Source organism: Myxocyprinus asiaticus, chromosome 42 (assembly GCF_019703515.2).
Source record: "Myxocyprinus asiaticus isolate MX2 ecotype Aquarium Trade chromosome 42, UBuf_Myxa_2, whole genome shotgun sequence".
In the NCBI taxonomy this organism is placed as follows: domain Eukaryota; kingdom Metazoa; phylum Chordata; class Actinopteri; order Cypriniformes; family Catostomidae; genus Myxocyprinus; species Myxocyprinus asiaticus.
This window is the reverse complement of record NC_059385.1, coordinates 11363969-11388415: the sequence shown is the minus strand read 5'-3', so window position 1 is coordinate 11388415 and position 24447 is coordinate 11363969. Positions and strand designations below refer to the sequence as shown.

The 24447-nt window shown below is 38.3% G+C and overlaps 1 protein-coding gene across 5 annotated transcripts; it reads right to left on the bottom strand.

Annotated features, from left to right (window-relative positions):
• Window positions 1–5777: 5777 nt before the first annotated feature.
• On the bottom strand, window positions 5778–23044 carry LOC127432905 (rab5 GDP/GTP exchange factor-like). Of its 5 annotated transcripts, none has more exons than XM_051684424.1 (11): window positions 22968–23044; window positions 21807–21998; window positions 21076–21269; window positions 19356–19493; window positions 17941–17961; window positions 16707–16873; window positions 16048–16129; window positions 9406–9538; window positions 8228–8319; window positions 7863–8119; window positions 5778–7525 (listed from the first exon to the last, which is right to left on the bottom strand). In XM_051684424.1, the coding sequence occupies exons 2-11, from the start codon at window positions 21983–21985 to the stop codon at window positions 7127–7129; spliced, it is 1662 nt and encodes a 553-aa protein (XP_051540384.1). In that variant the 5' UTR covers window positions 21986–21998; window positions 22968–23044; the 3' UTR covers window positions 5778–7126. The 5 variants fall into 5 exon arrangements, with proteins under 5 accessions (XP_051540384.1, XP_051540385.1, XP_051540382.1 ...); XM_051684425.1 differs by having other exon boundaries at window positions 21807–21992; window positions 22968–23034; XM_051684422.1 differs by lacking the exon at window positions 22968–23044 and adding an exon at window positions 22949–22967.
• Window positions 23045–24447: the final 1403 nt, after the last annotated feature.

Genomic DNA, 24447 nt, shown 5'->3' with positions numbered 1-24447 from the left:
TTCGGGACTATTCAGTCTTTAATTTTTGTCCACAAAGATGTTATGCGTGTTTGTTCTAGCTGTCAGTTCATATTTTGTTTATTTCTTATCTATTTTTAGAAAATGGAAATAATCTAGTAATTCGTTTAGATTATTAAAATATTAGTCAATCATTTTTAACATAAAGCACACACAATGTACGTGTGGATACAGTGCATTCATAAATTATTCAGACCCCTTCATTTTTTTCACATTTTGTTATGTTGCAGCCTTATGCTAAAAATGCTTTAAATGATTTATTTTTTCAGAGCAATCTACACTCCATACCCCATAATGACAAAGCAAAAACCAGATTTTTGATAACTTTGCAAATTTATTAAAAAAGAAATAACTGAAATAGCACATTGACAAAAGTATTCAGACCCTTAACTCACTACTTAGATGAAGCACCTTTGGCAGCGATTACAGCCTCAAATCTTTTTGGATGTTTCGACAAGCTTTGCACATTTGGATTTGGGGATTTTCTGCCATTCTTCTCTGCAGATCCTCTCAAGCGCTGTCAGGTTGGATGGGGACCATCGGTGGACAGCCATTTTCAGGTCTCTCCAGAGATGTTCGCTTGGGTTCAAGTCCGGGCTCTGGTTGGGCCACTAAAGGACATTCATAGAGTTGTCCCTAAGCCACACTTGCGTTGTCTTTGCTGTGTGCTTAGGATCATTGTCCTGTTGGAAGGTGAACCTTCAGCCCAGTCTGAGGTCCTGAGCGTTCTGGACCAGGTTTTCATTAAGGTTATCTCTGTGTTTTGCTGCATTCAGCTTTCCTTCAACCCTGACCAGTCCACCAGTCCCTGCCACTGAAAAACAACCCCACAGCATGATGCTACCACCACCATGCTTCACCGTTGGGATGGTATTGTGCAGGTGATGAGCGGTACCTGGTTTCCTCCAGACATGACGCTTGGAAGGCCAAACAGTTCAATCTTTGTTTCATCAGACAAGAGAATCTTGTTTCTCACAGTCTGAGAGTCCTTTAGGTGATTTTTCGCTAATTCCAAGCAGGCTTTCATGTGTCTTGCACTGAGGAGATGCTTCCATCTGGCCACTCTGCCATAAAGTCCAGTTCGGTGTTGCAGTGATGGTTGTCCTTCTGCAAGTTTCTCCCATCTCCACACATGATCTCTGGAGCTCAACCAGAGTGACCATTGGGTTCTTGGTCACCTCCCTTACCAAGGTTCTTCTCCCCTGATTGCTCAGTTTGGCTGGGCGGCCAGCTCTAGGAAGAGTCCTGGTTGTTCCAAACTTCTTCTATTTAAGAATAATGGAGGCCACTGTGCTCTTGGGAACCTTCAATGCAGCTGAAGTTTTTTTTTTTTGTAGCCTTCCCCAGATCTGTGCCTTGACACAATCCTGTCTCTGAGCTCTGCAGGCAGTTCCTTTGACCTCATGGCTTGTTTTTTGCTCTGATTTGCATTTTCAACTGTGAGACCTTATATAGACAGGTGTGTGCCTTTCCAAATCATGTCCAATCAATTGTATTTGCCACAGGTGTATTCCAATCAAAGTGTAGAAACATCTCAAAGATGATCCAGAGAAATGGGATGCACCTGAGCTAAATTTCAAGTGTTGTAGCAAAGGGTCTGAATACTTACATCAATGTGATATTTCTTTTTTTTTTTCTTTTTAAGAAATTAATACATTTGCAAAGTTATCAAAAATCTGATGCTTTCTTTGTCATTATGGGGTATGGAGTGTAGATTGATGTTTAAAAAACATCAATCTACTTAAAAGGATTTTAGCATAAGGCTGCAATATAACAAAATGTGAAAAAAATGAAGGGGTCTGAATACTTTCTGAATGCACTGTATGTACATACACTGATCAGTCACATCTCTTAAACCACCTGCCTAATTTTGTGTAGGTTCCCATCATGCCGGCAAAACAGTGCCAACCCACATCTCAGAATAGCATTCTGAGATGATATTCTTCTCACCACAATTGTACAGAGCGGTTATCTGAGTTACCGTAGACTTTGTCAGATTCGAATCGTGTCTGGCCATTCTCTGTTGACCTCTAATCAACAAGGCATTTCTGTCCACAGAACTGCTCCTCACTGGATGTTTTTTGTTTTTGGCAGCATTCTGAGTAAATTCTAGAGACTGTTGTGCATGAAAACCTCAGGAGATCAGCAGTTACAGAAGTACTCAAACCAACCCATCTGGCACCAACAATCATGCCACGCTCCAAATCATTGAGATCACATTTTTCCCCATTCTGATGGTTGATGTGAACAATAACTGAAGCTCCTGACCCGTATCTGCATGATTTTATGCTTTTCTGAGATGCGGGTTGGCGCTGTTTTGGCAGCACGAGGGGGACCTACACAATATTAGGCAGGTGGTTTTAATGTTGTGGCTGATCGGTGTATATATATATATATATATATATATATATATATATATATATATATATATATATATATATATACAATACCGGTCATACGTTTTGAAACACTTACTCATTCTTTATTATAATTTTTTTTTTTCTTACATTTTAGAATAATAGTAAAGTCATCAAAACTATGGAATAACATCAATGGAACTATGGGAATTATGTTGTGACTAAACAAAATCCAAAATAAATAAAAACTGTGTTATATTTTAGCATCTTCAAAGTAGTCACCTTTTGCCTAGAATTTGCAGACATGTACTCTTGACATTTTCTCAACCAACTTCTTGAGGTATCATCCTGGGATGATTTTTAAACAGTATTGAAGGAGTTCACATCTATGTTGGGCACTTATTGGCTGCTTTTCTTTATTATTTGGTCTAAGTTATCAATTTCAAAAACCTTTTTTTTTTAATTACATTTTAGTTTTATAATGAAATAAATTAATATGTTGGCACGATTATATTTTTGTCTACAAAACTAATTTCAAACATTTTATCATACGCCTTCAAATCAAAAGATTTTTAAGATCATGAGAAACATTTCAGTCAAGTGTTTCAAAACTTTTGACCGGTAGTGTATATATATCTATATATCTATCTATCTATCTATCTATCTATATATATATATATATATATATATATACACACACACTGGTGGCCAAAAGTTTGGAATAATGTACAGATTTTGCTCGTATGGAAAGAAATTGGTACTTTTATTCACCAAAGTGGCATTCAACTGATCACAATGTATAGTCAGAACATTAATAACATGAAAAATTACTATTACAATTTGAAAAAAAACAATTCAGAACTACTTCAAAAAGTCCTACTAAAAAAATCCTCCACGTGCAACAATGACATCTTTGCAGATCCTTGGCATTCTAGCTGTCAGTTTGTCCAGATACTCAGGTGACATTTCACCCCACACTTCCTGTAGCACTTGCCATAGATGTGGCTGTCTTGTTGGGCACTTCTCACACACCTTACAGTCCAGCTGATCTCACAAAAGCTCAATGGGGTTAAGATCCATAACACTCTTTTCCAACTATCTCTTGTCCAATGTCTGTATTTCTTTGCCAACTCTAACCTTTTCTTTTTGTATTTCTGTTTTCAAAAGTGGCTTTTTCTTTGTAATTCTTCCCATAAGGCCTGCACCCCTGAGTCTTCTCTTTACTGTTGTACATGAAACTGGTGTTGAGTGGATAGAATTCAATGAAGCTGTCAGCTGAGGACATGTGATATATTTCTCAAACTAGAGACTCTGATGTTCTTATCCTCTTGTTTAGTTGTACATCTGGCCTTCCACATCTCCTTCTGTCCTTGTTAGAGCCAGTTGTCCTTTGTCTTTGAAGACTATAGTGTACACCTTTGTATGAAATCTTCTGTTTTTTGGCAATTTCAAGCATTGTATAGCCTTCATTCCTCAAAACAATGATTGACTGATGAGTTTCTAGAGAAAGCTGTTTCTTTTTTGCCATTTTTGACCTAATATTGACCTTAAGACATGCCAGTCTATTGCATACTGTGGCAACTCAAAAACAAACACAAAGACAATGTTAAGTTTCATTTAATGAACCAAATAGCTTTTAACTGTGTTTGATATAATGGCAAGTGATTTTCTAGTACCAAATTAGCAATTTAGCATGATTACTCAAGGATAAGGTGTTGGAGTGATGGCTGCTGGAAATGGGGCCTGTTTAGATCTGATCAAAAATGAATTTTTTCGGGGGCCCGGGTAGCTCAGCGAGTATTGATGCTGACTACCACCCCTGGAGTCGCGAGTTCGAATCCAGGGTGTGCTCAGTGACTCCAGCCAGGTCTCCTAAGCAACCAAATTGGCCTGGTTGCTAGGGAGGGTGGAGTCACATGGGGTAACCTCCTCGTGGTCGCAATTAGTGGTTCTCAATCTCAGTGGGGCGTGTGGTAAATTGTATATGGATCACAGAGAGCAGCATGAGCCTCCACATGCAGTCTCTGCAGTGTCATGCACAACGAGCCACATGATAAAATGCGTGGATTGACTGTCTCAGAAACAGAGGCAACTGAGACTTGTCCTCCACCACCCGGATTGAGGTGAGTAACTGCGCCACCATGAGGACCTACTAAGTAGTGGGAATTGGGCATTCCAAATAGGGGAGAAAAAATAAATAAATAGAAAAAAAAAAAGACTTTTTTCTAATAGTGATGGTGCTGTTTTTTACATCAGTAATGTGCTGACTATACTTTGTGATCAGTTGAATGCCACTTTGTTGAATTAAAGTACCAATTTCCTTCCAAAACAGCAAAATCTGTACATTATTCAAAAATTTTGGCTGCCAATGTGTGTGTGTGTATATATATATATATATATATATATATATATATATATATTAATAGGAAAATAAAATTTTAACTAAATTCCTTACAGAACAACCAGTTTTATGTAAAACTGATGTTCTATTGTAACAAACACATTTTGTCAAATGTTAATCACACTGCAAAGTAACAAATATTATATATATATATATATATATATATATATATATATATATATATATATGTATATATATATCTCAACATATCTCACACTGACTGAATAATGCTGTGCAAATGTAAAAGACCTTGCCTTGTAAATCAAGATCAGTGCAGCACTTGCAAAGTGTCTTAACCCTCCTGAGAGAAACTAACCTACATTCTAAACCGAGAGTATCTGGAGACCTGCAGGTACAGTGGAAGAATCGGATGAGACTCGGGTTTGGTGGGGCGGCAAATCTGTAATATGGATGTGATTCCTCATTAAATGAGCCATTTTCAAAGACCCCGATGAACATGAGCAAATTAAACAGTTTAATTCAGGCTATACCCAATGAGACACAATACAACTTGTAATAAAAAAGTTAGGAGACTAACATCTGCACACCTTATCCTCAGATCTAAAAAAAAAAAAAAAAGGCACCAATACAAAATTTGATTTGTTGGCTGCTTTTTAGTGCGTTCTTACTTTCTTCCATTGAACACAGATGTTAAGCAGAATGACTACTTCGGTCACCGTTCACTTTCATTAAAAAAAAAAAAAAAAAAAAAAAAAAGATGCCATGATGAAAGTAAATGGTAACTGAGGCTGTCATTTCACCTAATCTCCTTTTGTGTTCCACAGAAGAAAGTAACACTCTTTATTCACTATTTCTATGCTGTTGTTTTTTTTATCATGAGGTGTCAGTATTGTGTCATGATCATGTTTTTGAGTTATAAATAATTATTCACAGATAACAAAATTACCCATTTCACTTGTTATATTTACAAAATAAATAAAGCAGTTTGGTTAAAATATCACACTTCACAGTGAATGAAACCAATTATTTCCACACAAATATAGTGTTGTGCTAAGTACCTGTTACAGTTACAGCTCCAGTTGGGGCATTATTCAAAATGAAACTGGATCACATTTAAATCTGAGTTCTGTTAAGCTCACAACATCAAAAGTAATACTACCAGCTGTAATTTAATATATTAAAGTCATTTCATCTTGGCTAGGGGAGTTTTATATATATATAGATAGATAGATAGATAGATAGATATATAGATATACACAGCTGTGGCCACTATTGTAGAACTGCACATTAATTTTAAGCAAACAAAACATGCAGATTTATCCATGACACTAATGCATTTTGTTTGGCAAACAAATACCTGTGAAAAAAAAAAGTGTTTGCACCACTGTAAAGCTGATTCAATGTGTAACCTAGCATTGAAAAATGACCATCTTTGAAAGGTACCGTAAGTAAAGATGAGTAGCACTTTACACATATCAAGCATTCCCTTAAAAGCTAGGTAAAAATTCAGGGGTTCAACTTTAAATTACCTTAATATACAGTATGAGCAGCAAAACATTTTATATACACATAAACCTTCATCCAGGAGAAGAACATCACACCAAGGTATATGAATGAAACACCTTACAGTGAATACGACCTATATACATTGCAAAAGTTGTATGATCACATTTTAAAAACTGCAATTATATATTGAGGACATTTAAGCAGCTACGATTTTTTTAATTAAAAAAGCTAACACATTTAAAGTTTGACCAAATTAGTGTCAGATCAACTAAAGCCAGGTCAGAAAAGCTTTTTTATTTTCACAAACAGCCCACCTGTCTGAATCAGCTGCACTAACGTGGTCCTACAAGAACATGTCTGCAGTTAAGAGAAGACAGTTGACCAAATGTGCAAACAATCAAGGGATAGTTAACCTAAAAATGAAAATTCTGTCATCATTTACTCAATCTCATGTTGTTCCAAACCCATATGTCTATAATTCTTTCATGGAACACAAAAGGAGATGGTAGACAATGCAGCCTCAGTCACCATTCACTTTAAATGCATCTTTTTGTCCAGGCAATGAAAGGTAAAGGTGACCAAGGCTGCCAGATCCTAACCTTCTGCCTAACATCTCCTTTTGTGTTCCAATGAAATAATGAAAGTCATATGGGTTTGGAACAACATGAGGGTGAGTAAATTACCACATAATTATAATTTTTTGTAATATATACCTTTCAGAGAGAAAATGGAATGGTAAAACCACTGTTTTCACATATACAGTAGAAAAGAAAGAGATCTTCGACGAAAGCAGCCATTTCATTTAAAAATATGCTTTACTTGTCTCGGTATGACCATGTCTCTGGGTTGTTTACTCTATCAACCACAGAACTAGTTTAGTTTGCTAACCAGCAAACACTTGTGGTTGAAGGGGAGGTGGTAGCCTATCATTTTCCACGTTCTCTGCATCTATGGCGGATGCTCGTGGTTTAATCTCCAGTGGGTATCTCTCCAGGATTTCCTGCACCTCTCGGGCCACGCTGTCCTGCCATTCTGCCAGTTCAGTCTGCAGGCTCTGGGCCCCCTCTATCACTTGCTGCTGTCTTTTCTCAAGGTTGGACAGGACGCTAAGATTGTGATGAATCTGGCTAAGAGCTGGGTTGATACGGGAGCCAGTCTGAGGCCAGGCAGGATTGTCTTGTCTTCGAGGAGAAGCCTGACCGGACATGTAGCGCTCAAATTCCTCAGGGCTAAGATTCAACGACTGGGCGTCCAGCTTCTCAATGAAGGCCACAGCACAACACTGCAGGGAACAAGAGATTGAGAAGAAGTTTGTTAGGGTTTTTTGAGGATAAAACCACAGATATAGAGTTTAAAATGAAGACAAAGTGTATCTGGACACTTTCTGATTGTGTTTTGTGATGAACTACACCTGCGGGTACTCTGCTAGAAGAATTGATACATCCACTAAAAATGACATTGGACCCAGTTGGTTAAAAGTAATTGCAAAAAGTTATTTCTGAGAAAATGACTAGCATAATTTGTTTGCAGATGGCACATTGATATTTTGTTCTCTAATGTAAATTTGACTTCAGTGTTCAAATACTTTTTGGGCCACTGTACGTAATGTGTGGACCCACCAGGTTGGTAAAGTAGTATCCATCCTCTCCCGTCATGAGTCTTGAGGGGTTACAGAAGCGTGTGATGTACTGGATGTTGGACTGCAGCCGAGGTGGGTTGGCCTTTAACACGATATAGATAAGGGTGGGTAAGAAGTCATCTGCAGAGGCTGGTTCGTTTTTAGTGACCATGATAGCATTGAAGATATGCTTGCTGCAACTGGTGATGCAGGCCAATTTATCCCTCGGCACACGCTTCGAGTCCATCTCAATGATATCTGTGGGAAAAAAAGATGAGGAGGTAAGAAGAAAACCTTGATAGAGGCAACCCCAAAAGCAACTAAAAGACTCTATTATTATGGCCTGGGACTGCTTTGTAGACTCACCAGTGATGGCTTTGACTACACTATCAGACACCTCTGTGATCTCCTCATCCACAGGAACACACAGCATCTGAATGGTCACCCAGTGTAAGGCCCTGGAAAACCAACATCAATCAAGGTCCTAATCAAGACTGCAAATGGACAAATATAAAGGTTGACGTGCATTTGATGTAAGAGTTTGATGCGTTTGGTGTGCGCGAAAGCTGTTTTTTGAGCTTCGCTTGAAAACAAGGGTCTGTGTACGGTTATGTGGATTCATGTGACCTGTTCACATGAGAACTTCAGTGCTACGAACAACACAAGTTCTTGCTTGAACACATGTACCACTATGAACGAGCTTCTCTCAACGCTCATGACTGCAAAATTACCTGCAAAATTATTTAGGGTTGTTTCTCAGCAAAACCTATCGTATGCATTCAAAATTATGCATGAGTCACCTGGGTTACTGTTATGAACTTTTGGGTCCTTTTATTAAGCTTTAAAATGAGACAGTATCCATTGTATTGAAAAGACATCCCAGATTATTAATTAAAGGAATAGTTCACCCAAAAATGAAAATTCTTGTAATTTACTCACCCTCATGGTGTCCCAGATGAGTATGACTTACTTTCTTCAGCAGAACACAAACAAAGATTTTAAGAAAAATATCTCACCTCTGTAGCTCCTTACAATACACATAAAGGAAACATAAAAGTAATCCATATGACTGCAGTGTTTTAATCCATATCTTCAGAAGCAATATAATAGGTGTGGTTGAGAAACAGAACAATATTTAAGTCCTTTTTTACTCTAAATCTCCACTTTAACTTTCAGATGTAAAAGTAAAAGTGGAGATTTTTATCTGTTTCTCACACACACCTATTATATCACTTCTAAAGATATGCATTTAACCACTGGAGTCTTATGGATTACTTCTGTTTCCTTTATGTGATTTTTGGAGCAACAAAGGTTTGATCACCATTCACTTGCATTGTATGGACCTACACATCTGGGATGCCATGAGGGTGATTAATGATGAGAATTTTAATTTTTGGGTGAATTATCCCTTTAAATGAATATGAACATCTCCAGAAAGTCATACGGTGTTGGAATGACATGAGTCTGAGTAAATTATGACAGAATGTTTTTTTATGGGTGAACCGTAACTTTACAAAATGACAAGGAACACATAAGAGGCTGACCGAATTCGGTGCTGGGTGGTCAGGTCTTTTTTCTCATCATCTGAGGTCTCAGGACAAAAGACACTTTTGTAGAGACGAGTCATGATGTATTTTTCCACCTGGTCCATTACCCTTTCCACCTTCTCAGAGGAGCCTGAAGAAAGAGAAAGACACAGGGATCTACCTCAAATGGTTCAAAAACTTCTATTTATAAGAAAAACAGACATTTGACATACAGTACTGGCAAGTTATTATAATCCAAATCCCTGTTTTAGGTCAGTTAGGATCACTACATTATTTTAAGAATGTGAAATGTCAGAATAATAGTGAGAGAATGATTTATTTCAGCTTTTATTTCTTTCATCACATTCCCAGTTGGTCAGAAGTTTACATACACTTTGTTAGTATTTGGTAGCAAACAAAGAACTTGGGTCAAACATTTTGGGTAGCCTTCCACAAGTTTCTCACAATAAATTGCTGGAATTTTGTCCCATTCCTCCAGACAGAACTGGGTTAACTGAGACTGATTGATTGATTGATTGATTTATTTATATATTATATTGTATTATAATATTAGGAAATAGGAAAATTGAAAGTTCAGGTAGAGATTTCATTAGTGTGGCATAAGGGAGAATTGTGGAACTGGTCCAATCACAGAATTCTAGAGAAGATAACACAATAAAATGATTATTATTTTAGCGTCTATTCTCAGGGTTCCCACGCATCCTGGAAAACCTGGAATTTTGCAATGCAGTTCCCTTACGATTACAGCTCACTCGACATTGGGTCAGGCTGACGCTTATGTGAAATTCTTTTTCAGGCGACCTAGTTGAAACCCCTCTGCAATAATGCCAATTCTAAGATTGGCCATGGTGTTTAAGTCCTGCCCTTTTAGGCGCGAAGCTGTCCGATATATAAGTGGGCGCGAAAACACCATTTCTCTGAATTTTCTTCCTTCAAGACAGCGATTCATCTCTCGTCTTAGAAGCCCTCTACATTCGAAATACAGGAGTCAGCAGACGGAATCTTCGCAAGCTTAGAAGACTCTCCATTCCCCGGCAGTGTTCCGGCGGACATTCTACACCTCACTGTTAGACGCTTCTTTGGTGAACAGGTCCTCACTTCAGCGATACACCTACTCCATGCAGCGCTTCGGCCTGAGTATCCTTTTTGCTGTGTATATATATATATATATATATATATATATATATATATATATACACACAGGTGCATCTCAATAAATTAGAATGTCATGGAAAAGTTCATTTATTTCAGTAATTCAACTCAAATTGTGAAACTCGTGTATTAAATAAATTCAATGCACACAGACTGAAGTAGTTTAAGTCTTTGGTTCTTTTAATTGTGATGATTTTGGCTAACATTTAACAAAAACCCACCAATTCACTATCTCAAAAAATTAGAATATGGTGACATGCCAATCAGCTAATCAACTCAAAACACCTGCAAAGGTTTCCTGAGCCTTCAAAATGGTCTCTCAGTTTGGTTCACTAGGCTACACAATCATGGGGAAGACTGCTGATCTGACAGTTGTCCAGAAGACAATCATTGACACCCTTCACAAGGAGGGTAAGCCACAAACATTCATTGCCAAAGAAGCTGGCTGTTCACAGAGTGCTGTATCCAAGCATGTTAACAGAAAGTTGAGTGGAAGGAAAAAGTGTGGAAGAAAAAGATGCACAACCAACCGAGAGAACCGCAGCCTTATGAGGATTGTCAAGCAAATTCGATTCAAGAATTTGGGTGAACTTCACAAGGAATGGACTGAGGCTGGGGTCAAGGCATCAAGAGCCACCACACACAGACGTGTCAAGGAATTTGGCTACAGTTGTCGTATTCCTCTTGTTAAGCCACTCCTGAACCACAGACAACGTCAGAGGTGTCTTACCTGGGCTAAGGAGAAGAAGAACTGGACTGTTGCCCAGTGGTCCAAAGTCCTCTTTTCAGATGAGAGCAAGTTTTGTATTTCATTTGGAAACCAAGGTCCTAGAGTCTGGAGGAAGGGTGGAGAAGCTCATAGCCCAAGTTGCTTGAAGTTCAGTGTTAAGTTTCCACAGTCTGTGATGATTTGAGGTGCAATGTCATCTGCTGGTGTTGGTCTATTGTGTTTTTTGAAAACCAAAGTCACTGCACCCGTTTACCAATAAATTTTGGAGCACTTCATGCTTCCTTCTGCTGACCAGCTTTTTAAAGATGCTGATTTCATTTTCCAGCAGGATTTGGCACCTGCCCACACTGCCAAAAGCACCAAAAGTTGGTTAAATGACCATGGTGTTGGTGTGCTTGACTGGCCAGCAAACTCACCAGACCTGAACCCCATAGAGAATCTATGGGGTATTGTCAAGAGGAAAATGAGAAACAAGAGACCAAAAAATGCAGATGAGCTGAAGGCCACTGTCAAAGAAACCTGGGCTTCCATACCACCTCAGCAGTGCCACAAACTGATCACCTCCATGCCACGCCGAATTGAGGCAGTAATTAAAGCAAAAGGAGCCCCTACCAAGTACTGAGTACATATACAGTAAATGAACATACTTTCCAGAAGGCCAACAATTCACTAAAAATGTTTTTTTTTATTGGTCTTATGATGTATTCTAATTTTTTGAGATAGTGAATTGGTGGGTTTTTGTTAAATGTGAGCCAAAATCATCACAATTAAAAGAACCAAAGACTTAAACTACTTCAGTCTGTGTGCACTGAGTTTATTTAATACACGAGTTTCACAATTTGAGTTGAATTACTGAAATAAATGAACTTTTCCACGACATTCTAATTTATTGAGATGCACCTGTATATACACACACACACACACACACACACACACACACACACACACACATACGTTGAGCGCACCTGCCAGTTCAGACTGTCTGACCAGCTCTTTGTGTGCTATGGAGGATGCACAAAAGGAATGTCCATCTCCAAGCAAAGACTTTCTCACTGGATCGTTGATGCGATCGCCCTGTCTTACAAGTCACAGGGTGCGAATTGCCCAGTTGGTGTTAAAGCACACTCAACAAGAGGCATGGGTTCTTCATGGGCATGGACAAACGGTGCGTCCTTACAAGACATAAGTTTTGCAGCAGGTTGGTCTTCTCAAAACACATTCACAAGGTTTATAACCTAGACGTAACGTCTCTCTCTTTGCAAGTCCTCTCTGTCTAGAGCACTTGCTATTTCGTTGACCAAACATAAACTTGTGCCCCTTTTTAAGTACGGGCTCCCCTGCCATTTTACACAAACACCTGCATTTAGGCCATTGTAATTTCCTGCACAACACACTCGGTTTTTTGTGGTGCGAGCGATACGCTCTTTGTCCCTCAGTCAGAAAATTCTGAGAAATTATGTTTTGCACCTGCTTATATACCGGACAGCTTCACGTCTAAAAGGGCGGGGCTTAAACACAATGGCCAATCTTAGAATTAGCATTACTGTAGAAGGGTTTCAACTAGGACGTCGGAAAATGACGCAATGTCTCGTTCTGTTCATCTCAGGGAACCAAGGTTACATACGTAACAGAGAAGTTTTCCAGTCATGGAAAATTTGAAAAATACCTAAATGTCCTGGAAAATAATTATTTGTCCTGGAAAATATTTCAGTAAAATAAAACATTTTGACTATGTTGCTAGCAAGGTTTTTGTTACAGGTACAAAAACATGGTAACAATTGGGACTCAGATTATGAGTCAAATACACAAATTTGTATCGTTTTGTCACTGCCGGCGGCTGCGCATTGTGAAACATCAATGATTAAGGGTGTTTACACCCTTGTGATTGATTACAGCAGCATCGTGTGCTTGGCAATCGCAGTCCAACCGAGGAAGATCGCTTGATTGGTTACAGCTACAGCCAATCGCTTGCTTGGCAACAGCAGCGCCTGCACAGTGAGAAGCGGCATTCGTGAAACTTCTCATTCATAAAAAAATTGAATGACCTGGTACATGTACCGACCGACTGAATGAGAGAGGCATGTTGTTCGTTTACTTCAGCATGTGAGTCCGCCTTGTTCATCACGGAGAGAAATTAGAGGAAGAGCTATTAATGCATAGTGACCGATGTTTATTCACATTAAGGGGCTGTCACATGGCTCGCATCTGCACTGCCGAATACATTGGAAGAAGACAGCAAGTCTATGAAGTCTATGAAGTGACGCGTCAGCATAACCTCGGCTCCAATTTCACACCAAAGTATTTTTCACCCACGTTTTTGCCTCACAAATGATGTCTTTGTGAGTACAAATCTACATAAAATATTTTAAAACTGTCAAAATTTATGAAGAGATATTGAATGTCTCAATTTATTTTAATTAATTATTACCTTATCGTTTCTGAATACCAGGCAGAGACCCCGGTCGTGAACATCTCAATGATTCAGTGACTCACTTATTGCACATAAGACGCTCGTTTGTTGCCATCTAGTGGCATCTCCAGAAGTGGTCACTAAACTAGTCAATTAATGAAACTGAACAAATTTGTGAAACAGAAGCAAGCCACAACAAAATACCTTTTATTTTTGTAGCTAATTCTGCACAATTGTGCAGATAATTTGCTATACTTGAATCATTAAAATAGCTTAAGTTGGTGCTTTTAGCTTATTCTTTAAAAAAAACAAAATAACCTCAGAAAACATGTTCCTGGGTCAGTGATCGTCTCAACTTTTTTGCATTGAGTTTGCATCCCTGTCAGTTATAAACTTTAGACAACGATGACAGTAGGACCACTGATTTAAAAAAAAAATTTAATTCACACTGGGTTGGTAGCGTGGTGATTTTGCCTTAATACCTCGGGATGTGAATGAATTTTCAATAATTCAACGATCAAAGTAAATTTATACAGCGGTTACCACATGTAGTATGCGGAACATGGAATCTAGACATAAAAATGGCATTAGCAATAAAAAGCAGAATGTCATGGAATGTGACATGTTTGGACAAAAATGAATGTATAATTAATCCAATTAAAATTGTGATATGTCCTAGTGTGATAATTAAACATAAAAGTCTCTAATTGAATAAATAATCTGCAAGTGATGCGTGCTTAAAAATGAATGTGTAGAGCTGGCCGCACATACACTGAAAACACCTCATCATTATCAACACGTGCGCTCTTGTGAGTGTGAGATGACAGAGACAGAGAGCACTCTGAAGTGCACAGCACATACAGGCTATGTATTTATTTATTTAAATCACAACTTTACATGGATTGATAATCATACTGGGCCATGGAGCAAACTGCTTATCTGGAAGTGAAAAACTACCTTCAAAAACACACAGAAATGTCAAAATAAAAGCTTGATTTAAATGGACTCATGTGTTTTTGCTTAAACATTATACTTGCTGTGCGCATTTAAAAAATGTCCTGGAAATGTCCTGAAAATTTGTGCCTTGAAAAGAGTGGGAACCCTGATTCGATCCAATACATGCAGTCCTAAGCCTACATACCGCAGGCATACAAATAGAAATCGCTTCACTGCACACAAGGTGCTCTAAAATACGATTGCACGCTAGCAGCCTCAGATGTTGTACGATGAGTTCGGCTGCAAATGCGAAAACTAGAACATAAATGTTAATGTAATACAGGGAGCACCATGATCAGGAGACCAGGAGCAGGAGGTGTGCCTTTTCAGCATGAGGGATTGAATTTCTATTTGAAGCGCATGAGTGATCTGCTCTGACTGTTTGAGAAAAATGTAAGTTTACAGAGGTATAGGGGGTTCTGGGTAGCTCAGTGGTAAAGACGCTGGCTACTACCCCTGGAATTCGCTAGTTCGAATCCCAGGGTGTGCTGAGTGACTCCAGCCAGGTCTCCTAAGCAACCAAATTGGCCCGGTTGCTGGGGAGGGTAGAGTCACATGGGGTAACCTCCTCGTGGTCGCTATAATGTGGTTCGTTCTCGGTGGGGCGCGTGGTAAGTTGGGCGTGGTTGCTGCGGTGGATGGTGTGAAGCCTCCACACGCGCTATGTCTCCGTGGCAACGCGCTTAACAAGCCACGGGATAAGATGCGCGGGTTGACGGTCTAAGACGCAGAGGCAACTGGGATTCGTCCTCCGCCACCTGGACTGAGGCGAATCACTACGCGACCACGAGGACTTAAAAAGCACATCGGGAATTCCAAATTGGGAGAAAAAAAAAATAAATAATAATCTATGGGGAAATATAATCCTAATGACAAATGTCATGTCTGTTTTGATTTAATCAGTAAATTATTATTATTATTTAACTGGAAATGAAAAGTATGTAAATATGTATTTTTGAAAATAATATTTAGATGTAATCAGAGACAATATTATTTTAGAAAAATACCATTTACATTTTTTAAAATATTTTAAATGTATGTAATCAGTGACAGTGTGTAAGCAGCATATGTATTAAACATAATTCTGTGTTTTCAGACAGCAGAATTATCTAATATTTCCATTTGGTGTCTATTATGAACTGTTTTGCATATGTCTTTAAAGTAATAATAATAAAAGTTAAATCTTAATGTTATTTGATTCAGGCTGAGTTTAAAGAATCATGAACAGAAACAAACCATGAGTTCAGAATCATGAACCAAACTGAATTGTGAGATGAGTGAATCGTTACACCCCTAGTGTTTGTTCTCTGTGGTTTTCTCGGGTTAGGTTTTGTGATGGCATGAATCCTACCTTTAAAATGATTCAATAGTCGGTCAGACATGTTTTGGTAAAAATCCTGCACACATTCAGACAGTTCCTCTGCACTGAGATCCTGCAAATGAGTATGAATACAAAAGAAAACACTTACTGAAAATGTATTTTAAAAGTAATGTTTTTTTTTCTCCCCTTAAAAGTAATAATTAAATATTTAGCTAAATCCATCAAAACGAAATGGTAAAGGGCAAAGAACAGATGGATAAAATGCTCAGAGAAATTAAAGTCGGCACTTGACGCATAAAAATAAACATCAACATCAAGATTTTATTAAACTGTAGGCAAACATTTCTTTGTTGATCATTTAAAATGCAAACACAAGGGAGTGGATAACTCAAGACATCTGTGAGCCTTTAAAATGACTTTGTATGAGATAATTTTAATGTTTGCTAAGGGACACACACAGATCTTAGTGAATATGCACAGGGAAAATCTGGCCCTAGATAAGAATTCCATAGAACATAAAACAGGCCTCAAATATCAACTAAAATCATTCAGTAGTCATGTCAATTTAAAGCATACGGTGACTGATGCATTGCAGGCCCTTGCTGAGTTTATCTCAATATGTCAAGTGATAACCTTTTTATGGCTCTTGGTAAACAGGGCTGACATGGGTGTGTGACCCTGGTTCACACCTTTTTACTTCCCATGCTCTCTATGAAAGCACGGCTCTGCTTTTGGATCTCTCTGCCAGGCTTATGTAAGGTCTTGAGGAACTCCCCAAAGTCTCGTGACACGCAATCGGTCTCCATGCTAGACTGACGGGTGATGGAGGGACTAGGTGTCTTTGCCTCGTGGCTCTCTGAGGAACGTACATATAGATGTACAGAATGTTTAAAAACAAATTTTATGAACATCAAGCACAACAGCATATTAACGTGGATTGGATTTAAAAGTTCAGTTCAACGAAATTAGTTCATGAAGATTCTCATTCATCCAAGTCATTGCAGAATGTCATGTAAAAATCAGCCGTTTCCATTATCTAACAACTGACAAAACATCTTCAAAAATGTTTCCAATTGTAACACCTGAATTTCACATGTCATTGTGCACAATCGAAATAAAAAGAAAAGGTGCCTTAAGCCGACTGAGTAAATCAAGCAAAATGTCAACATGAAAAATAAAACAAATGTATGTTGACAACATCTGATTGTTCAATATAAGTCTAGATCAACTTGTAGCCTAGATAAAGAGAGGACACGGGATCTTCTCGGAAATAGGCCGTTCTGCTGAATTATTGATCGGTTACCATGCCAACACCTTTGACATTAGATGAGAGCCAAAGGTAGTAATACAGTGGCCAACTGTACAAACAACATGCTTTGGCTGCTCTCTTGAGGTTCTGACACCAAAAGCATGTTATGGCTCATAAATACTACAAAAACAAACTAAATTTACAGAGGTTCAATTCAGCATGATGTAATACCTGTTACAAGTATTTAAAGGCATAGTTCACCCAAAAATAAAAGACTGTTATCATTTACACACCCTACGGGTTGTGCACCAGATGCTTTTCTTTCTTTTGTGGAACACAAAAGGAGATGTTAGGCTAAATGTTTCTCAGTCACCATTCACGTTCATTGGATCTTTTCTTGTATACAATTGACATAAAGCCTAAAAACGTTTGTGTTCCACAACAGAAAGAAAGTCATATGGGTTTGGAACGGCATTAGGGTAAATTAACAACAACAGAACTTTCATTTTTGGATGAACTCTCTCTTTAAGAATTTCCCATTACCAGCAATGGAGCACTAGAACGGGTTCTCAGCCAGAATGCAATGCATGCATCTCTAAAAAAACACTGATGCACTTGGTTTGTTTTCTGTGATCTGTGCCGGAGGGCTACAGTGATGTGGCACTAATACCCACCTCGAAACCTCGAAACCAGAGCTGCCACCAGATTGAAAAGAAAAGAGGATGCAAGAGAGTGAGCATGAAAAAAAAATGGCAGGGTGAATTAAATCCATGTCTTTTGATGCACTCACACACATACACTCCAAGTCAAAAGTATGTGGACATTCCCTATTAATTAACGGGTTTGGCTTGGCCCATTAATTCCAGTGAAGACAGCAAAGAATGACATTCTAGAGAACTGTAAGAGCGCCTGGCTTTACTGATGTTCTTTTGTCTAAATGTGAGAAACTCCCTGCACATCTAGTTGAAAGTCTTCCCAGAAAAGTGGAAGCTGACAGGGAGGACCAACTCCCCATTAAAAAATTCTCTCATCATTTACTCACCCTCATGCCATCCCAGATGTGTATAACTTTCTTTATCTGCAGAGCACAAATAAGATTTACAGAAGAATATTTCAGCTCTGTAGGTTCATACAATGCAAGTGAATGGTGGCCAGAACTTCGAAGCTCCAAAAGTCACATAAAGGCAGCATAAAGGTAATCCATAAGACTCCAGTGGTTAAATCCATGTCTTCTGAAGCGATATGATAAATGTGGATGAGAAACAGATCAATATTTAAGCCCTTTTTTTTTTTTTACTATAAACCTCCACCTTTGACCAGCATGACCAGTAGGTGGCGACATGTGAATTGCAAAAAAATAAAAAATAATAATAATAATAATGTTGAAAGTGGAGATTTATAGTAAAAAAGGACTTAAATATTTATCTGTATCTCACCCACACCCATCATATCACTTCTGAAGACATGGATTAAAACACTGGAGTCATATGGATTACTTTTATGCTGACTGTGATTTTGTAGAGTCAAAATTCTGGCCACCATTCACGTGCATTGTATGGACCTACAGACCTGAAATATTCTTCTAAAAATCTCTGTTTGTGAATAAAGAAAGTCATACACATCTGGTATGGAATGCAGGTGAGTAAATAATAAGAGAATTTTCCTTTTTGGGTTAACTATCCCTTAATGCCAACAGTTTTGAAACCAAATGCTCAAGCAAATATGGGTGAGATGCTTTAGCGTCCATATACTTTTGGCCAAACAGTGTAGCTAAATAGTGAATTAAACATATGCACACAAAATATAGTATGGATCAGGGCAATATGTCACAAAGCACAGTTAAGGGGGTTCTAAGTAAAGTTTGTTTAAATTAACTCCCAAACACATTTTTGAGAAGTTTTTGTGGTACTTTGCAAAATATAAACACAACAAAGAATTAGAAGTATTAGAAGGATTAGTCAAAGCTTAGATGACTTCGTCCTCCTTCAATACAGAACATAAGATCCACCTCAGAGAAGACAAACACTGCAATCTCCACCCACGTTCCCTTGCTATAACCCCAGATTCCCCCTCGGGATCTGTCCATTACCTTCAGTGGGGGAGCCCATCTCCCAGGGTTGGGTGAAAATGCCCTTCAGATCCCTTAGGAGGGTCTCTCCATGGCTCTCCCTCCTGCTCTGAAACTTCTCCTCTTTCTCTTGTTTCTCGTTTTCTTTTTCGAGGGGGACTAAAACACCCAGGGCGGGCAGGGAAACGAGCGACACATAAATGGAGGGGGGTGAAATAGGGGGGTGATGGAAAATTATGGAATTTGAATGAACGTCAGAAAAGAAAGAGAAAAATGGAGAACATAAAGGAGAGGTGGGGCAGTGATGAGACAGAACAGCAAACGAAATGAAAGCAGCAGCAAATTGAGATGCGGAGAGTGGATGAATTGCTCAAATGATCTAACAACAACATAGACAAATAATGATAAAATCATGAAAAGATGAGATTAGACGCAAATGAATGTATAAACATACATGAATCAAATCATGCAAGGATCACTAATACTTGACGTTTCAATGATAAAGCCTTTTAATCACCTCTATTAAAGGGGGAAATTAGGTCATCATTTACCCACCTTCATGTTGTTCCAAACCCTTATGAATTTCTGTCTTCTGTGGAACACAAAAGGAGATGTTTAACAGAATGTTAGGGATTGACAACCTGGGTCACCATTGACTTCCATTGCATCCTTTTTTTCCATACATTAAAAATGAATGGTGATTGAGACTGGCAGTTCATTTTTATTTTATTTTTATCCCCTTTTCTCCCAATTTGGAATGCCCAATTCCCACTACTTGTAGGTCCTTGTGGTGGCACGGTTACTCACCTCAATCCGGGCGGCGGAGGACAAGTCTCAGTTGCCTCCGCTTCTGAGATAGTCAATCCGCGCATCTTATCATGTGGCTCGCCGTTCATGACACCGCGGAGACTCACAGCATGTGGAGGCTCATGCTATTCTCCGCGATCCACGCACAACTTACCACACACCCCATTGAGAGTGAGAACCCCTAATCGTGACCACGCGAGGGTTACCCCATGTGACTCTACCCTCCCTAGCAACCAAGCCAATTTAGTTGCTTAGGAGTCCTGGCTGGAGTCACTCAGCACACCCTGGATTCGAACTCGTGACTCCAGGGGTGGTAGTCAGCATCAATACTCGCTGAGCTACCCAGGCCCCGAGACTGTCAGTTCATAACATTCGGCTGCCTAACATCATCTTTCCTGTTTCATGGTATGAAAAAACATACATTTGGAACAACATGAGGGCAAGTAAATTTGCACCAAACAACTGTGCATGATGCTGGCAGACACAGTTCAATGGCTTTATCAGAGAAAGCATCCAACAACACAGTAAAAATCAAACTGGGACTTTGTATGATGATGGGGGAAGTAATTTGCATATGAAACACTTATGATTTCTTGTAAGATTTCCAGAGGGAAGTAAAAGTATTTCCCGCAGCACTGACAGTGTTGTGTCAGCAAAGCAATGGAGACTAAGCATCAGAATTAAGTCTTTAAAGCTCAGAGGGGTAAACCAGGGACAACAATACATCTATAGACGTTCAGTGTGGTTTAAATCAAGTTGACTGGTTTTTGAAGGCGATATTTTACTTATTTTAAAAGGGCAAATTAAAAGAATTTTATTGGGGGTGGACAAATCAAAACTCATCCGATCCACTCAAACCACATCCACAGCTGGTTTGCAGCAGACTCCGCCCACTACAAAACACCATCACTCAGGTTCAGATCTCTCCTCATACCTTTCTTAGGAGCAGTGCGGGAGGAAGGGCTGAAAAACTTCTTCACAGTGGTGACCTTGCGGGTCTTCTCATTGGTTTTCTTCTCCTCAAACTTGGAGAAGGTGGCGAGAGAGTGCTGAGTATGGGATTGAGGAGGCTGGGTCTGAGAGGAACTGTGAACGCTGACATAGGCCGCCTCCTCTTCCCTCTGCAGCCTGGAATCGGAAACACTCATCAGTCTTGATGGAAAGTTAATTCTGCTTTGTCTTGATATGTGATCTTACAACTCAACCATTGAAGCTTAATTCCACCTTTTTACCAAAAAAACATTCCAATTTTTTAACTAACTGAACTTTTCTGACCCTTTTCTGCTATTACTTTGAACTCACTTGGCCCATGGTCATTTTTATTGGATATATTAAGTCAGTTACCAACAACAGTCACACAAGTACCCTAGCAGAGTAACCCCAGATGTAGTTTATCACTTAGGACGAAATCCGATCGAAAGTGATCATCCCTATGCTCTTCGAAGGACAAAGCCCTTGATGTGGGCACTCTAAAGGGAACATGGCATTACAAAACCTAACCAACTTCAAAGTTCTTTGTTGTTGTGAAAAGTTTTGCTTAAAAATTGTGATTATGCTACCTATCTTTCAACATATGCCATTATCTTATGCATTCAAAAACATATAAATGTGTCTTTAAGTCTCCAAATACTTTTGGGGACACTATAAATCAAGCATGCGACTCACTTCTCAGCAAGGGCCCAGTCCTCCTGGATCTGTCTCTGCCGGGCCTTCTGGTACTCCTCTCTCCAGCACTTGGAGCACAGGCCCTGCCAGGCAGCGTTTCCATAGTAACCGCAACCTTTCTTGCACAGCAGTTCCGATTGGTCCACATGGATCCCTCGTCTCTCAGAGCGCTGACTCATTGTGTCCCTTTGTCTGGGGAAAAGAAAGAAACACGTCTGACATTGTAAAATGCATTTGCACATCCTGTTTTGGGTACAACCACCAAGACAACAGGAGTGCTCTGCTGAGACATCCAGTTTACATCTGAGACGTCAACATAGCTAAAAAGACAATATGAGATGAGTCATGTAAGGAATGTTAGCCATTAGAACAGAAATGGAAACCAATGTGGATAAAGAATCTAGAGTCAATACCTCCCTATAGACTGAATAAAATTGTATCAATCAAATGACTATGCATTTATATAAGTAATATATGCAAGTTATTCTATAAAAATACTTAAGAGTTTAGGCTAGAAAAAAATATATACTTCACAGAATAGAGCAAGGCTCATTGTACTGCAAGTAAACTATACATTGTTCAAAGGCACACTAAATATTGTGCAGTATGCAATCATAAAACAAGCATAATCCGACTGAAAGAGTGAAATAGATTTGACATCACGTAAACTTTTTTGACATCCGATTATGCAACTAAAACACAATTGACAAAACATTTAGATACCAGTATGATCATGATGTCTGTTAAATGTTAATCAAATAAAAGCTGGCCAGCGTTCTGTGCTGCACGCAACTCTCGGACCAGCATCAATGACGTAACATAACGTACTATACATTACACCATAAAATCCTTTAATGCCGCTTAGTGGTTGCTTATTTTCACCGCAAAAACAGAACTATTAATTGACAATTAAGAGGTAAAAACAGAACATGCGAAATATATTATCACCTGACAATAACATTGAATGTCATTTAAATTGCTGCAGCCAAACACGTCAAGCTAGCGAAACGGTTACGTGGCTAAAAACAAACACACAACCAGAGAATTGTGAGATCGCTACGCAGCATCTATTGTCTAAAACATTTAATGAACATGCCATTTAAAAATAAACGGCAAATGTTTAATGTTAAACGTTAATTTACATGACAGCAACAGTCATACCCCGTTACCGGTCTCCTCTCCAGGATCACAATGACGTCTTCTTCTCTTCGTTTTTTGGCGGATCGCAAACGACTCACAATGACGTCATATCCGTGCGACTGGTTTTAAGAGTCCTGTGGGCTGAGCTAGAAATGTCAATCATCCGGGTAGGGTTGCACCAGCTGCGTGTAAGGTCTCACGTAAGTTAAGACGTAAAGTTCACAGGGTTTAGTAACTACTAGTTAGTTTGTAACTTGATAACGGTATTGTACTGGTGAGACAGTTATTTAAGAGTAATGGACAACTTTTTAATTATTGTGAATTCCTTAATTACTATAAGATTCCGGTGACTGCTAAAGAGTTTGCTATAGTTTTTGATGCCATTCCTGGTGGCCTTAATCAACTCTTATCGGGTGATATATCCTCTGAGTGTATTTCTGTATATAATACTCAGATAAGTATTAATGGTGTGGAGATTTTAGATAAAAAATTTAACAACTTATTTATAAAAACAATATGCAGAAATACATCGTTACCTAAAAGCAAACCATATTGGAATTCATTGTATAATCAGATTGAATGGAAAAAGGTCTGGAAGTTACCTAGTAAATACTGTCTCACCAATAAAGTTAAAGAAGTCACGTATAAAATTATTCATTTAATTTACCCAGTGAGACAAGTAGTCTCAAGATTTTTTAGGGACACGAAGACTGCATGTGTTTTTTGTGACTTAGAGGAAGAATCCATAAAACACTTATTCTTTGAATGTGTGTTTACCCAACTTTTTTGGATTGATATTGAATATTTAATACTTAAACACACAAAATTAAAGATTCGACTAACTGGTAAAGATATATTTTTATTATTTAAGAATAAGAGTTTGGAACAAAATTTGGTGATAAATCTGTTAATTATATATGGAAAATACCATATACACAAACAAAAATGGGCAAACAATAAACCTAACATCATACCATTTAAAACTGAACTGATGCATTATATTGAGACTCTAAAAGATATAAGAAATAAAAAGGCAAAACGAATGTATAGAATACTTGAAACCTTTTCTCTTGTTAATTCATTTTAAGTTATCCCCTGGTTTTATTTGGTTAATTATTATTATTTGTTATTGTTTATTCTTTCTTTATAATTTTACTTTTTGTTGCTACTATAATTGTATCAGAGTTCATTGTGATCATTGTATGTATATTTTGTTGTAAGTGTTCTTGTTCTGTAATAATAATAAAAAAAAATGGTTAGTTTGTAACTAATCAGTGCTTAATTTGGATGCACCACCTGTTCTAAGGTTTTTTTTTTATTATTGAAGAAAATATCAAAACAAACAATACAAATACAATACAACATTTCAAATGCTAGGGGGAGGTATAAACAATATTATAAGATTACTTTAAAGAGTGTACATGCTTGTAAAATTCGAATAGCTTTTTGTTTCTTCGAGGGCAATATTGACTCAATTTACAGTTATGAATGTGAAATTTAT

Excerpts from the sequence above, each read along its gene's own strand:
- LOC127432905 (XM_051684422.1), bottom strand. Across the intron at positions 19,494-21,075 it reads CCGCACTGCTCCTAAGAAAG|TCCCCCTCGAAAAAGAAAAC; the intron begins GTATGAGGAGAG and ends TGGGTGTTTTAG. Across the intron at positions 16,130-16,706 it reads AGAGCATGGGAAGTAAAAAG|GATCTCAGTGCAGAGGAACT; the intron begins GTGTGAACCAGG and ends ACTCATTTGCAG.